The 17,240-nt window shown below is 49.0% G+C and overlaps 1 protein-coding gene across 2 annotated transcripts in view; it reads right to left on the reverse strand.

Annotated features, from left to right (window-relative positions):
* Positions 1–1,966: 1,966 nt before the first annotated feature.
* LOC146179643 (heat shock protein beta-1-like) overlaps positions 1,967–17,240 on the reverse strand; it is a 28,013-nt gene continuing 12,739 nt past the window's right edge. For both annotated transcript variants that reach the window (XM_084579295.1, XM_084579294.1), the window contains one exon: positions 1,967–3,264. In XM_084579295.1, the coding sequence (XP_084435421.1) occupies positions 2,989–3,264 (276 nt within the window). In that variant the 3' untranslated portion in view covers positions 1,967–2,988. The remainder of the gene's footprint in view (positions 3,265–17,240) is intronic.

The following is a 17,240-nucleotide window of genomic DNA, read 5'->3' on the forward strand; positions in this document are numbered from 1 at the left end:
AAAACATGTGCTATTTTCCTTTTTGTGCCGCGTGGCGAAACCAACCACACCACAGCTTGCAGGAATATTGGGAATTATGCCCGAAAACACAGCAAGCGCCGCGCATCCAATGCAGACGACCCGAGCTTTAGCCTACGCCACGAAAGTCACTGCTGTCGCCAGCGCCGCCGCATCTCCGCTGACGTCACAGGCTGACACTTGTCTATAGAGAAGCGAGAGACAGCAAGCGAAGCAGATAGTGCAAACTACCACAAACCATTAGAAAACTTGTCCAGCTGAAAAAAAAGCCCAAGTTGTCACAAAACAAAGTTACTTCACAATCGTGCCTTTTTGTCAATGACAAGCGGGTCAGGTCTGCGTCAGACAAAAGCATACCTGAAGCAGTATGGGGTGGTGTGCCAATCACTAGAAACCTTCTCAATGGTGTTGAAAAGCCTGAATCTGTTGCCGTACAGGGCTTATAGCCAAGATGTTAAAACTGAAGTACTAGTATTGCTCAAGCAAAAACGTGACTGCTCTTTCCTAAACCACTACCCCTAACCTCAATTTTCCCCAAAATGTTTATCAATCAGTCAAAGAAGCTGAAGGATGAGAAGGCTTCCTTCAATGCCATCTATGCTTCCTGAAGGCACTACTGACTAGGGCTTGGGAATTTATCAGCACAGGCGTTGGATCAAGAGGGATATGCACAAGACAGAGAGTGGAAATGTTGTGCCAATTGATGTGAATTCCAAAATAACGGCACTGCTTGAGTGCATAGAAGTGATATACCCCATGTTTGAATCTGTCAAGTAAAGATAAGCAGATCTTTAGATCAACGAGGTGTTCAGTTAGGACACACAAGCATGCATTCTGTTCTGCTAGTTTGTTCTGAATGGCTGCTCAATTAGGTCTGCCTGTGCTGTTTTAAACATTTTTACATGTTTTGGCCGTTACATGTTTTCGCCAGAGGGGCATGCAAAGTCGGAAAAGCATTGAACTTTGCATAAAAAGGAATTAGATTGATGATTTTATATGCCAGGCATAGAGAACTGCATTCGTCGATGGTGTTTGACCCTAGAAACATGCTTCACAACTAATGTTTTTGCACCTAACCTGTTCCAAAATGGCCTTATTACTGCTTCCTGGGCTGTTCAAAAATGCTCGATCCTGCTTTTACCTGTTTAATGCACTGTAAATTTTACAACGTAAATTATAAGATTACAACTTAGAATTTCAATGTACATAATTTAATGCTGATGTAGAATTGTAATTTTGCTTTCTAAATTTTACATTACCTTTATAAAGAAACATAACAAACATTCTAATAACTATCTTGGGTAATCAAGGGATCAAAAATGAACCAAGTTGCAAATATGCAAATATCTGGGTGTAAAGCTTTCTTAGGATGGAACGTAGGCTCCAAGTGTACTTGCATAACTAGTAAGGAGAGTACTGAGTATTTTGCAATAGAATTTAAACAATGTCTCTAATGAAGCAAAGCAGGCTGTGTATCAGGCATATCTGCAACTGATATCAGGTATGCCTGTCCAGTATGGGATCCATTCCATCGTTTGCATGTTGTCTCAGTTGAGCATGTACAATGTTTCTGCTCGATTTGTTATGGGGAAGTTTGACTTCTCAGCATTACCAATATGAAACGAAAACTTTGCTGGTAATTGCATTTAGCATTTTTCACAATCAAAGAGGAATTACTGCCTCAAATTACTTACAGCAACTGCATTGTGTTTCTTCTCGAAATAGCCATCAATTGAAGGTTTAGCCTTACGACTGCCATGCTGACTTGTTTAAACGCTTATTTGTTTTCATTTACCATAAAGGACAGGGAAATATTACGAGAACATGTAGTTTGCCAAAAAAACTGTGCATTTTTTTGTGATGTTTTATTCACCCTGCTGTAATGCCCTACTGACGCTGCGCGTACTGTACGAATAAATAAAGAATAAAGGAAGGATGAAACAGACAAATGGAGTTATTAGAATTCTTTACTGAAGCAGTAAAATAAACAAAAAGAAATGCTTCTGAGAGATCACAGAACACAATAAACAGCCCTTGGTGATGCTCATTACGGTAGTGTGCTCCTTAAATGGGTCTGCAGTGATATCTCAGAAAACTTTCGTCTATATCCCACATTTCGTATCTTGGGAAAGGCTAGAAAAAATAAAGAACTTTAGCTTGGCACATGCTGTATGCCCGAGTGTGCCTAGAAGGATGTAAAAGCTGCCAAAATTTTGAGCTGTCAGCAGGCAGCATAGGGGAGTATTAAGCACAGGGACTCTCCGCAAATAAAATATAAAGGAAAGAAAACGTGGCATAGATGTCAATTAGCAGCTTCGACGCTTTTGTGCCTAGCTTTCAAATGTTCACGATTAAGTCCAATCGTCGTGAATTTCCATTGCACAGTGAAGCTCGCTGGAATCAACTGTCACTTGCTGACTAGTAATTGCCTCTTCAGCCCAGAGTGACTTTCTTTTTTTTCATTGTATCTACCATTGCCTGGTTCATGGCGAAGCCAGTGCTGTGACACCTTTTTTATTTATGCATATGTACTATAAGAATTAATGCCTGCTCAAAATGTCTGCATTTCATTTGTAATTTTGAAAGGCTCAGTGCTTCTGTATTCCAGAAGTATGGTTCTACTGATACAATAGGGGAATGGGGTTTTCTCAAGCCTTTATCAAGAAAGGCTTTTGATCATTGCTTCTGCCTTTGGGGACTGATTGCACCTAGAAGACTTTTGCTAAGCAGCAACGTTTTCCGTGGGTAAAGCTGGCTGGATAAAATAAAGCCTTGACCAGATCAGAGGCTCGCGTAGGATACGAGCACAAGCCTTTCTGAGGTTGCTTGCTGATATTCTTCACGTCTACCTGGCTGAAAACACCCCATAGCTGTGGGCTTGACTTAAAACCTGCTGGGACTGTCTTAATTTGACTTTTAGTTCGGTATTGTCGGCGCGCACATTATCCCCGCTTGTACTGCCTCTTCCCTTTAGTACAGACTCATGCGAACGGGGACGTGTCGTTCGTAGATGTTGGAGGTGTAGCGTGACGACAGGTTCCGGGGCGACCTGATGGTGAGCACTCCAGTGGGGCTGAGCAGCGCGCGGACGGTAAGTGGGTCGACGCCGTCAGGGAGTGGCACCTTGCGGTCGAACTCGCGCGTGATGTTGCCGTCGGTGCGCTTAGCCGTGATGAAGACCATGCCGTTCCTGGTTTTCACCGACAGGTCGTCCGGCTTGAAGTGCAGGCCGATGTCGAAGGAAACCTGCAAGTCGAGGGTGGGGAAGCGAGAGGGCAGTAGCATTTAGACAATGTCTGCTAACGTTTCACGCTCGACAAAATCTTCACAAGTGTGGAATCGGGTCTGTCATCGACGGTACGCGCGAATGCAGCGCAGCGGGGGAGCTTCCTGTCGCGAACACAGTCGAACTCGAAGGGATTAATTCGACACGTCGATACTCAAACTCCGGGCTGCTGATGAGCTTATACGGGACCTATAAAGCAATCGTGTGATCATATTATACTCCGGAACTATATCCGAATTGGGGGGGGGGGGAGGCAAGACTTGTTTTTTATTATTCATTTATTGATTTGGTGCTCATGAATTTTGTTTCTGAGCTGTAGCTTCCGATAAGGTGTGATTGAAACCATCTAGTTAAAATATATGTGTAGTTGATGGCCACAACGCCTTCGGCAGCGTAACACCGCGTGAAAGCCGCCGGGAGGCTTCGATCCGTGGTAGGCTGTCTTCACCGCCTTAGAAGCGGTGCTCTTCACGATGGCTTACATGCAGGCGATAGCTGTAGTGCGTGGGAAATCTGTACGTCAGACAGAAGGTTGTGACAAATCACATTGCAAGTTCTCGTCGTCGCATATGTGGCCAGGGGTGATGGCGTAGTTTTATTACATAGTTTTATCAAGTGCCTATATAAGGTTGGGCAGCCGACGCGGCTCGATCCTTGCGCGAAACTTATTCGATTATCGACGCCGTAAGGGTGTTGACATCGTTGCTGTAATTACAGCCAATTGACGGCCGATTAGTGACGTTTTAAAAGGTAATATAGTTAACCAGCCTAACAGTTAACATGAATCACCTGTTTTCTGATGTCCGCCAGAACTGGTATACGGATTAAAAAAAAAACATCTTTTTACCTAAAAAAAGCATTTTAAAATTGAGTCGCGGGCTTCCCTGAAACGTGTACTAGCAGCGTTCGCATCACTGCTATAAAGCTTACTGTAGGAAGAAGGAAAAGAAAATGCACGGGCCTGCTACTGGCTCTAAGCTATGTTTGGGCTCCGCCTGGCGATGAAATTGTTTGGCTCCCTGACTGCTTCGTAAGCATACGTTAAGCATTTTTTTTTTCTTTTTTAGATTTAACGATCATTCGTTTTAGCAGCGGCAGCACAACAGGCAATTTTGATGCCCTATTTCAATGCGAAAGCATTACTTCGCTATGTTCACAGATTTCTGTCCGCAGACCGTGTCCGCAAAATCGTGTCCGCAGCAGTTGTAATTGAGAAGTGGTAGAGGTTCAATCGATAGAGGGTGACGTAACGTGTCCTAAAAATAATTAGACAATTAAGTTAATTAGGTAATTAATTAGAATAACTGGTTCACATGAAAGGAAAGGCACAGTATCTGTCACACTTGTTCTGTGGACACTTGAACCGCGCCGTACGGGAAGGAAGTTAGAGTGAAAGAGAGAAAGGGCTGTCGGTAATGGAGACGTCAAGGATGTGACGTCACGCAACCGGAAGTAGGACCGAAAAAGGGCATAGGAAAGGATTGGCGCGCAATTTGAAAGTGCCAAATAATAAATTGGGTAAACGAAGTGAATTAAGCAACCGGAAGCAACCAACAGCAGCATCCAATGCGGAATCTGCAGTGTTCTAATTTTTTTCCAACCTTGTCTGCAGGTTGTGGTGGCCGATGAGCTAGCTCGAGGCAAGGTTGTACTTCCTTTTTGTTTTCTACATCCTGGTGCTCAATACTGTTCGTCATGGCCTCGCCTCTAGAAAGCACAAACGTTGAGCCAGGCGCCTTGTCTCCTGCTCGGTGGAAAACCGCAGAGCGCAGCACCTATTGGATTGGTAAAATGTTTATTTGTGGCCTGCAATAGAACGCGCGCTCCGGACGGGGCCTACGTCGTCCTCAGGGCACCGGCCGCGCGGCCTGGGTCCCCGCTCGCCGTGGCCGGCGCGCTGGTTCCCTGCCGGGCCAGCGCCTTGATGACCTGCTGGACGGCCCAGAGTTGTTCCTCTTGATTGTAGCTCCCTGCGGCTGCTTCCAGTCGCGGCGGGATCCTTCCAGACTTAGCTTCTTCCTGGTACTTGTTGCAATTCCACAGAATGTGTGCGAAGCCAGCCGTCTCCGTTCGGCAGACTGCATTTGTCTGTCGGGTGCGTCTCGGGATACATTCTGTGCATCAGCGACGGGCTGGGGAGTGAGCCCGTCTGTAGCTGTCTGAATAAAACGGCTTGCTCTCGACTGAGCCCCGAGCAAGGGGGTGGAAGAGTTCTGCGAGCTAGGCGGAACGCCTTGGTTATTTCGTTGTAGTCGGTCATTCGGTCTTTGGTGCTGAACCACAGCGGCGAGTCGACCGAGGCGCGGTCCGTTAGCGCGCGCGCCTCGGCGTGTGCCGTCTCGTTGTGGTTGGCGTTGCGGTCTGACGCCTCGCCCGCGTGCGCCGGGAACCACTTGATTCTCACTTGTCTGCTGCCATCGTCGTTCTTGGTTGCCTGCAGTATGTGCACCGCTTCCTTCGCTATCCTGCCTTTGGCGTAATTTCTCACCGCCTGCCTCGAGTCGCATAGCACTGTGTGGCAGTCGCGGTCGGCGATGGCCAGGGCGATGGCCACCTCCTCCCCTTGCTCTGCCTTGGTGCATCTCGTGCTGGCGGTCGTGCGAACGGTGCCGGTCGCGTCGACGACGACCGTCGTGAACCCGTGTATCTTGGCATACTCAGCCGCGTCAACGTAGCGTGCGTGTGTGTCGGCCGCGTGCTGGTCTATCAGCGCCTTGGCTCTCGCTGCTCTCCTCCTTACACAAAAGGGGCATGTGGTCATCGTGCGCAAGGAGGTGGAATAAACTTTGTTTATAAGAAAATATATCTAGCCCCTGCATCCTGGAAGGGCCCTTAAACGTCCAGGAGCCGTCTGATCTCCGCCTCACCCCTCGGCCGGGTGACCAGCCTTCGCTGGTTCATCAGGTCGGCCGCAAGTAGAGCGTCCTCCAAGGAAGAGCAAGCAAGGTGTGTCTGGGATGGGCCCGACGGATCGGTGTTGCGGGTAGACCCAAAGACGAGGATGGCATCACCGACCTGGAGCCGAGTCGGAGCACAGGAAGCAGCATGATGGATGGAGCGCTAAAGCAGCAGATAGTTAACCACCAACGATTCCATGGGCGGTCGTTGACAACCTGTCGATAGAAAGCGCGCCTGCCGTGGGAGGCACGTAGCGCGCTTGCCAAGCAAGAAATGATACGGAGTAAGTGGGACTGGATCGGCAGAATCCCAGTCACGTGCGTCAATGGCTGGCTGTTCATGTTGGCTTTTACTTCCTACAAACAGTGCAGCTCCTCGAAAGTTAGTTGCGCTCAAGAATACGGTTCAGTGTGTGCTTTGTAAGCAGGATCATCCGCTCTCACCATTCACCCACGTGCATATGGTGCTAGCTCAACGTTAAACTTCCACTCGATGTGACGCTCAATGCAGAAGTCTCGCACAAGAGCGTCGGGAAAGGTGCGGAAGACGCGGGCGCAGTGATGAAATGGGAGGGCATTGTCGGAGTAGATGGCGGAGGAGATGGCACGTCGTGCAGTGACGCGTCTAAAGGTCACGAGGCTGTCATGTTTGATGTTAACTCCAGACGTTGTGTGACGCCTCATGTAAACACTGATATACGCTTTCGAAGAACCTGGCTTCGATTAACAGAGCCCCAGATGTCATCGTAGACTGCTTCAAATGGATGCGCTTCAGCTACACGGTCACGATGGAGAGGGGCGACAGGGACAGCGTCGGGAGAAAGTCGAAGCCGGCAGCAGAGGCGAGAACCCAGATCTCGTTCTCCTGACTGCAGTTTTCTGAAGACCCAGAACCGCTCCCCAATCTCCGTCAGAGTAGCGTCTATGCGCCAGTGTAAGATTCGCTCTAGGTGCGTGAATCAAGAACTTCGCCATGTTTTCGCAGCCGGTAAGCTTGATAAGACGCCCGATCTCAGTAGAATTGTGTAATTCTTGTAGACTGCCACCCACAAAAGGAATTGCAGCTTCTTCGAGGAAAGGGTGCATCTGAATAATGCGGTACGATAGCATCAGAACTGCAGCAGTTGCCAGGGCCTCTACTTCGGAAACGAACGTCACGTGGACTTAGCGAATACAGTAGTACTCTGCTTTGAGAATTCTTGCTGATAACAGAGGGCCCGTGCTAGAGGTTCTCCCAACGGCAGTGGTGTCTGTGAAGTGGAAATCTCAAGTCGCTACACGTATCAAACGCGAGTATCAACTGTAGTCGCAACTCGAAGGACACTCGGTAGGAAAGTAGTCAAGACGCAGCAAGTCGGTCATCGCTAGAAACTGGTCTGCTCAAGTTAAGGCCAGTAAAATGGGCCCAAGATGAACCACGACGGGCCATGCCACCAAAGTTCCGACGCGACAATTGCATCTGAGGTTCCAAGTGTGGAGATCCGCCGTGTTCTATTTTCTGGGACAGTGAACTGAAATCTCTTCAGCCGTCCGCTGGGTTGGTAAATTGGTTTACAGGAAAGGAAACGCGCAGAATCTCGCACTCTCCAGCTGCTGGATTGCGAATTGGCGTAAGCAAGGAAAGGCGCACTAATTATTCTCGGTGGACACCCAAACTGTGCCGTAAAAGGAGGAACTTATGTAAAAGAGGAGAGAGAGAGAAAGAGGTAATGAAGGGCCCTGAAATAATTTCGACCACCAGGTGATATTTAACTTGCACTGACATCGCACAACACACGGATGCCTATGTGTTTCGCTTCCACTGAAACGCAGCTGCCGCGATCAGTTTCGTTCCCGGCAACTCCGGTTCAACAGCCCAGCGTCTTAGCACTAAGCCACCGCGGCTGGTGGTCTGCTGATTTTATTCTGTTTTTGGCAAACGGTTGTCAGCGCTCTGGTTTTCCGAGTATCGTGAAGGGCATTCTTGGCAGAAGATTGACCTTGTTGCAGGCAGGCACAGAATTCGCTAATTAAGCATAGTCGCCACAATAACGGCCGATCGCCCACGACAGCCGTCAGTGCTTTGTACAGTTGGCCAGTGCGTGCGCTGTGAAAGTTGCCTGGACGCAGAGCTATTGCGGAGGCCCGCCCGATGTGCCGAGTGCTCACTGACTTAAGACATTTGCGGGTGGGTCTCAAGCAAACTACTGTATACTGTGCCATAGTGTATATATTTCTTTTATTTTTACCTACCCTTTTCTTTCTCCCTATCGCTCACCTCTTTGATTTCCTCTACCTTCTCCTCGCTATCCCTTTATTTCCGCCGCCCCAGTTCAGGTGCTTCAGATATCAGATAGCAGATACCGGGACTGGCAAACATCTTTTCTTTCCCTTTGTACATACAATAAATAACCACTACAACAACAACAACAACAAGCATAGTCGGACAGACGCTGTGGGTGCTAAGACATATGGTACCAGCATTGTCCTCATAGGTGCGATGTGCCCCATGCTGATGAGTAGTGGCTTGCTGCAAGCGTTCGAGATGTGGTTGCGAAAGTAGCTAGGCAGCTGCGCCATATAAACCCATGGATTTGCATTAACGGCGAAATGTGTATAGAGAAGCTTCTTGACTACCTTTGCGGAGCGGAGAAATTACGGGAGAGGTAAACGTCATACAACCCGAACTCACTGGACCTAGCGTTCCATCCGATAGTTGGTCTTGCGATAGCAGGGTTTCCCGGGGGTGATACAATTTCCGCAAGTCTTGGAAAATCAGCTTTGTTCGAACGCTGGAAAGGTTCAGGGGACTTAGCGGACCGATATGCCTTGCGAATGACTGAAGAGCTTTTTTGTAGCAGGCCTGGCCGACACAAAGGAATAGACGCGGTGTCCGCAGGCGCATACTCTTCGTTAACTTGGTTCCAGGTTACCCCAGACCTTCATGCTGCTTTCGTCTTCGCCACCATCTTTCGGCGCAACCTTCTCACAAGAACTCATTTCGCAGTGAAGAAATATTTGAAGCCCATTCCAGTTACCAGCATCAGCTATGATCTCAGCCTCAATGTAAGTCTTGCGAGTGCTGCTGATGTCTGCCGACGACCAAGACGTCCATGTAGAACTTGTCAATGAAGCTGACCAGTCTCGGAAAACTTGCTCCTTAATGTAAGCAAATGATGTATCGTTGCGGACAAAAGGTATACACTCAAGGTTGCACCAAACGGAACTCAAGGCGGTCGACCCACAGGAACCGCAAGGCCTCTTTGTCCTGCTTACGAATGACAGTCTGTATGTCTTCCTGATGCCAAAAACCAGAAGGATTGGCTGACATCGAAACACGAGAAGCGTCGGGAGGTCGGCGGACAGCGGCGACAAGCAGAACGGGATTCAGCAAGCAATGCACTCGTCGACTGGAAGTATAGTCTAGAGGGACAAATTAAGCCGCATCGGCAATGGAGCACCACAGTAGTGGAGAGCTATGCCTCCTCCGGGACCTCCACTTGGATGTGGAGAAAATCGATGATATGCTTAATTTTTATCCTTCGGGCTGCTGGAGCTGGTGCCAAACGTATATTCTGAGCTCTTGAAGGATGCTAAACTCGTACGGAAGGGACATCATCAAAAAACGATGAATGACTGCTTAGTAATTGACCGCAGAGGCCCCGATCCCCTTGGAACTTGATGCAGTCGTACAGGACCCGCAAAGAGATCACATCTCACATCTTCTGAACTGCGCAGTAGAGTCTAAGCGGGAGGGGGGTATCAGGTGTTCAACACCAGTTCGATCGGGGGATTATGAGATCGGGGAGGATTTACACCGCAGAGACGTGTTTACCGTCTCTGCAGTGGCCTTGCCGTCATATTGCTCCGTAGATATTTAAATTTCGCTATCTTCCAGCGGGCGACATGTTATGAATCGCTGCTTTGTAATGGTCCCAAAATCCTTGCCAGTATCGGTAGTACCTAGAGAACGCTGGTATATAAAATTTGTGGCAACGCAACACACTGACCCAAGTAAAACAGATGGGGTGTCCGGAGGCCGATGTTCGTGAGGGCGGCACTCCGCAGTTGGTGGTGCGACGGTGAATGGCAAGGCGAATACATGCCCGTACTAAATTGACTTTGCATTCATATTCGAACGTAGATAGCATCTCAGCGTCGAGGTCTTCGTCGCAGCCCTCTCGAGGATGCATTGGTCCAAGTCGATGAGCTCACTTTACTTCACCAAGACTTGTTCGAGGCTTATCTAGAGATCGAGCGCCGATGTGGCCGGATCCTCCTGGAGGGCTTCGAGAGACAACGCGGCCTCCAAGATAAGGGCGCGCATAGACCCTTGGCGACGGCGGAGCTGACTCATAAGTGGGGGGACCGGAGGGACCAAGCGGTGATTGTCCCGAGTGTCGGTACCAAACGACTCTGAAAAGTCAGCAAACGCATCCAGCCGGTTGTCCTATGCCACATATGGAAGCCAACTACTTCGAGCCATTGCGCAACATTCTCCCTATGTCGGAGAAGTTATCGAGGGACACGCATACATTAGTCCGCTGCCTCGCGACTAACACTTCATTACCCCCGTCATTGAGGCAAAAATTATTCCACAACGACCCTGACGAAGGGATGTGCTGTCACTGCCGAAGTTCAGCGACCGCTGCCCATAAGTATGGGACTGTCAACGACTATTCTGACATTCGAGTCAGGGCTCTCGCCGAAATTCCAATTGTCATCCGCCCGGCCAGTTACTTCGACTGAGTCCTTCCGCTGTTTCTCGACAGCGCGGCCGTCGCTATGCTCTGGGCAAATCTCTGAGAGTTTGTTGACTTGGGCCCCAGAGCCAAGCATTGTAGCAGATGTCGAAGACAAACAAACCAGCACCCGCCTCGGCCGCCGTGACTGTGGGGAGGCCAGATGCCCGCACAGATGCCAGAAGCAAAAGTACATGACTCAGAGCTTTCAACAAACACGTGTTTCAATCGGTCAATCGAACCCTTTCGTGAGCACGGTGCACGACAGCAAGCCGAACGTCCTCATTTTCTGCAATTGCTTCTCAGTTTTTTTCTTTCTCTGCCCCTCTCTAAGCTGGGAGACGGTTATTCTCAGCGGTAACTTCGTAAAACGATTCACATTCATTTATCTCTTCGACCCCTATACCGCTACCGGAAGAGTAGCGCAGTGGTCAAAACCATTGTTCGCTCGCGGTAAGTGGATGCGCATGATTCGTATGCAGTTTTTTTGGTAATATTATTTTGAATGATATTTTCAGTTTCTTCTTTCTCTGCCTCTGTTAAAGCCAGGAGTTTGTTAATCTGTAGAGGAGAGCGGTAACTATACCACGTCTTTCACATTTATACATTTCATTAACCCCATATAATGTCACGCAAACAAAGCTCTAGTCTTCTCGTCCCCTTCTTCAGCGCTTGTGTCGTTATAGCCGCCCCATTCGGAAGCATACACCCGATGCTGAAATGAAATCGTGGTGGCAGTAAGGGTCGGTGCTTGGTAGCATCAAAATATTTCAGGCAGACCGCGTGTACCAGTTTGGGGCGCTTGTGAAAACGCATCTTCGACGAACGCTGCAAAGGGCCAGGGGACCTAGAGCACCTTTATTCCTTGCGGACGACTGAACAGTTATTTGGTACCAGGCCTGGCCGACACAAATGATTAGATGTGCTGCCCACAGGCGTATACTCTCAGGACTCCAGGTTAGCTCCGCAGGATTGTCACGTTGCTATTGTTTCACAAGAGCTCATCTTGCAGTGTTGAAATATTTGAAGCCAGCTTCCACAGATGCATACTAGCATCAGCCATGATCTTAGCATCCCTATAAAGCTTGCGAGCGCTGCTGACGTCTGTGCTGACGACCAAGACGTCCACGTAGAATGCGTCAATGATGCTGGACAGTCCCGGGAAACTTGCTCCCTAATGTACGCAGATGATGTATCGTTGCGGACAAAAGTTGCGGGTTCGAGGTTGCACCAAACGGAACTCCTGTCATTTTGTCATTTACCATTTGATGGCGGGAGCTTTAAGTTCCTGCTCGGTCGGTAGGTGGTCGACCCACAGGGACCGCAAGACGTCCCTGTCCTGCTCACGGATGGCAATATACAGGTGTCTTCCTGATGTTGGCCACCGGGAGGATTGAGTGACATCGTAACACGAGAAGCTTCTGGAGGTCGGCGGACGGCGGCGAAAAGTAAAACTGACAGAACGGGAACAAAGCTGCGTCTGTCCTCTGGATGGTGATGGAGCACCGTAGGAGTGGTGAGCTATTCCTTCTCCTGAACCTCCACTTGGATGCGGAAAAAATAGACGATCTCTTGAACTTGCCTGCCTCGGGCTGCTGGATTTGGTGTCTGGCGTATTCTTTGAGCTTTTGACCGTATAGAGGATGCCAAACTCCTGCGCAAGGGGCATCATCAAAACATGATGAACTACTGAGTAGTCCGCAGAGGCTATGAGCCCCTCCAAAGCATTGAAACGGAACTTGCTGCCATCGCACAGGGCCAGCAACGAGACCACATCATCTGAGCTGCGCGCTGAATTCTGAGTTGTTCACCCACGACCAGGTCGCGATGTACGAAGCGATCGCTGGAGATTTGCACCTCAGAGTTGTTGCCGTCGACGAGCCTGATGACATCAACTGCAGGATTGGACTTGCCGTCAGGTAGCGCAGCAGGTATTTGAATTTCTCGAACTTTTGAAGGCTGACATTCTATGAATTTCTGCTTGGTAATGGCTTCAAAATCTTTACCTGTCTCGATGGTCCCCAGAGAACGCTGGTATCTGAAGCTTTGGCAGCCCTACACACTGGCCCGGGTACAACTGAAGGGGCTGTCAGGGCGGTGTCCCGCAGCTGGTGCTGTGACGGCTGGATGGCAAGCGAAACGCCTGTCTGGACAAAACTGGCCTTAATGCGGTCACATATTCAAAATAGATGCCTTCTCAGCGTCTAGCTCTTCGTCGCAACCTTCTCGACGATGCTTTAGCCCAAGTCGGAGAGCTAGTGGTGCTTGTCCTAGACGACGTCGGGTTTCATCTGGAAGTCGAGCGCCGGCGTGGCCGCATACTCCAGGAGGGCTTCATGGCCTTGGGAGCTGGCCCATAAGTAGGGATCAGAGGGTCCAAATGGCCATTATCTCGGGTCTTGACACCGAACGATGTTGACAGTCAGAGAATGAGCAACCAGCTGTCTGGCCTATTCCACGTATGGAAGCCATCTGCCTCAGCCCATGCGTGAGTGCAATAACACTAAAAAAAGGCCGAACTTCCTCTTTCTTTCAAGAGCTATTCAGTTTCTTCTTTCTCTATCTCTGCCTAAAAGCCGGGAGTTGGTTAATATCAGCGGTAAATTCGTAAAACGGTTCACATTCATATACCTATTCAACCCCTATACAGCTACCGGACGAGTAGCGCAGTGGTCAGAGCCACTGCCAGCTGGCGGTAGGTGGCGGATGAAGCCACCGGTCAGGTATGCGCCCCAGGTTGCTCTCCCAGAAATAATGGGGCCCAGAGCAGGGTAGAGCAGGAATAGAGCTCACGCAAACCTCAATTTTGCGCTGACAGTTCTACGAAAAACTTTCTTACTGGTCGCTATCGTTTTTGACGGCCATGTTATTTAGTAACATCTTCTAAGGTTCTTCTTTTTCTGCCTTTTTGTCAAAACCAGGAGTTTGTTAACCTCTAATAGCGGTAACGTTGCCAGGACTTTCACATTCTTAAATTTCATTAACCCCGTATATTATCACGTAAACGAAAACCCTAGAGGGTGCGTCAAAGGCCGAACCCGCATAACCAGGAACAGCAACGCTAAAAGGAAGGTCCGATACTTTTATGACAGGCCCAATTTTATTGCTAAAGCAATACTACTCGCACTTTCAAGCCTTCGCGTGACCCGGCCGCAGTTACGTTTGACCTTAAGCGGAGTGACGTCACACCAGCTGCTAGATTTGGGGGACCAACTCGCTCCTTCATATTTTTTTTGCGAAGTTTATTGCCTTAGAGCATAAAAGGAATGTTATTATGGATGTAGGGTGTGGTAAAATAAATGAAAAAAGGTTGGCTGATGCAATGAAATCGAGGAGTGAACGATGGTAAGGTCCCAACGTCCAAACGGCATATGACTGCGGTTTATGGGAGGAAAGGCCAGCTGCCATCAGGTGCCGGATCCGCGTCGGCTTCAACGCTGGACATTGCCACAGCAGGTGATGGATGGCAGCTTCTATATTTCTAGACTTTCTTTATATCCACACCCAGGGTGTGGATATGAATATCGAAATTGTGGCCACTTTCGGATCACTGGTGGTGTTAGTGCCACCCCAACTCTAATTTTCCGAAGCGCCACCTCTGCACGGGTTAGACAGCGGGAGAGGCTTACCGTACACGGGGGTATAAGAGCACGTGTGCGGCGCCGGAGGTGCTCCTATAATGGCGATGTCGACGTTGAGTTTGAAAGGCGGTTGAGGCATGGCTTTGAGCACTTAAAAGGTCACGCGGAGTCCATTCAATACGAATTGGGTTTGGTATGCTAGCCGCTAGACTGTGTATGTTTTGACAGATTTCCGGTCTACTACTAACGCGTCTAAGTAGCTTTATCACCTGGAGGGCATCAGTACGTATGACAATACGGGCCGTGGGAAGCATGGGAATGGCGGTCGCAGAGCGAAGCTCCCTTTGCACTGCAAGCAGTTCCGCATAAAAAGAAGATGGTTTCGGTAATTGAAATGTTCATCTCTTGTTCATTGAAGACTTGCTAGAACAGTAAACTGCAGTTGTCACTTCGCAGGCTTGGATGCTTGCGTCGACGTAAATTATAATGGAACATGTGGCAAGCGTGCGTCTTGTTCCATAATTCGGTCGCGAAGTGACGACGCCGTTTCCTGTGTTCTCGGTCGTCGTAAATCAGTTGGCTTGTTATCGCTCAGCTGTACAAAACGCCATGGAGGAAGAACTGGCAGTGGCGGCGGTAGTAGTGAATGTGTCGAAGCATAATCCCTCAGATCGCACGTTGCGTGAGAGAGTGTGGCCTTAAGCCTGCATGCATCACGTCGTTGCTGCACCAGTTCATCTATTGTGTTTAATTGTGCGTTTTCTAGGAGCGCCACGATTGGTGTATAGCGAGGAAGGCAGGTGATGACCCTCATTGTCTCTCGATTTATAGCCTCAAGTCGATCCCATTGTACCCTTGTCAAATGCTGAAATTGGGCTTGATAAACAAGGCGCGGTTGCACAGCTGCCCGCACCAATTGTCTTGCAACATCTGAGCGAGCGCCGCCCGTTTTTGGAGCAATGCGTCTAATCAGACCCAGTGTCTGTAACGCCTGTTTTTTAGCGCCAGATAGCCATGAAGTTCCAGTTCCTGATTCATTAATTGTTAAGTCCAATAAGGAGCCCAAAAGTTCAACAGCAAAAATATTGGGCTCCATCAGATCGCCCAGCCACAGTTACGGCGCGTGGTTGCTGCTCCGCTCACCTACGGCTGTGACGTTACACCAGCTGCTATATATGCTGGCGTTGACTGCTCTAGCCGAGATTCTTCACTATGTCGTCGACTAGTAAGACTAAGGGAGAGAGCTGATCGCCAGTGTGAAGCCCGGAAGAGAGAGTCACAGAAACCGCCGAAGAAAGGGAAGAACGGCTTTCAAAACGACGGGCACGAGATGCAGCTCGACGAAAGCGTTCTACCTCTACGGAATCTGATGTCAGTTTAATGAGTTTGCTTAACGCCAGTCCATCGCCTCATTACTGATTATACATAGACTAACCAGTTAAGCTAAACATTCAAGCCACGCTAAGTTTTAGCCCAAGCGTAGCCAGGCAATTATTGCTTTCGCAATTCTCCATGCTTAACCAAGTTGAGCCACAGCCTTTTTTTTTTTTTTGCTTTTCGTTTTCTCCTTTCTCAGCACGTGTCATTAGCCGCCAAATTCGGGAAGCATACACCCGATGCTAAAATGAAATCGTAATGGCAGTATAGGGTCAGAGCTTTGTAGCATTAAAATATTTTAGGCAGACCACGTGTACCAATTTGGAACCCTTGCGACGTCCAAGGGCTTTTTCTTCATGAGGAACAACATAATCCAGGTTATATCAAAGGGTCGTAGTCTGCCGGGGCGAGAAAAACCGCGTCTGCAAGGGCGAGGGCCCCCAACGCCTCGAGCGCTAAAAATCCGAATCCGCGAGGCTTAAGCCCGGGGGCCCGCTCGCTAAGGACAGAAAAAAAAAAGACCTCGATATGTCCTGAAATAACGGCGGAAGAGTTTTTCGTTCAGTCTGCCTCGTCGAAATTGGTACTAAACACTCCATCGCCGCTGGTTATATACAACATCGCCCATTTCTGCCTTGGTGGTTCGAGATTCTCACCCCCGCGAGTTGGCGGGCATCTTCAGCGCGCTGTAAGAAAGAGCGACGTCGCCATTTTAGTTGTTGTCGGCACAAGGTGGCATGGCGTTGAACGTTCTCATCATCTCTCGTCCGTAAGCTGGTGTAATAGAGTTATGTTGGTCGTTTCCTGACCGGCTGCATTGTTAGCGAAAGTAAGACCTTATCCTACGTTTTATGGTCCACGTCCAAATACATCGACAGAATGTCTTCAAGGGTCTTGTTTAGGCGTTCCTCAGACCGTTTTGTTGGCAGAGAGCTGGTATCTAGCTCTCGCAAGTCTTTTTACCAACAGGTCTATGAAATACATCATCATTGACTGTGGCAGTCGCTATCACATCCCATACAGGAGTTTTTCACTTTCGCTTCTGTTTCCCTGTATGGGATCGCCGGATTTCTTTGACTTTTGACGGTGGTTTTGGTATCTGCGCCGTTACGTCTTAGTAAACACGGCCGTAACATGTTCTGTGTTTTCTATTTTAATCCGTGTATGCCTAAAGCACGTCCTACAGTGTAGATGGAGGTGAAGAAGGAGGTGGGTGCAACAATTAAAAGGTAGGCGGCACATGACTGCCAAAAAAAAAATGGGTCACTAGCGTGGGTGAAAATCACCAAGGCGAACGCCTCACTCGACTCATGAGTGACGTGGGCAGGAAATGTCCACAGCAAGCGACACGAAAATCCAG

The sequence above is a fragment of the Amblyomma maculatum genome, chromosome 9 (genome assembly GCF_055883805.1).
Source record: "Amblyomma maculatum isolate TAMU_Amacu chromosome 9, ASM5588380v1, whole genome shotgun sequence".
In the NCBI taxonomy this organism is placed as follows: Eukaryota; Metazoa; Arthropoda; class Arachnida; order Ixodida; family Ixodidae; genus Amblyomma; species Amblyomma maculatum.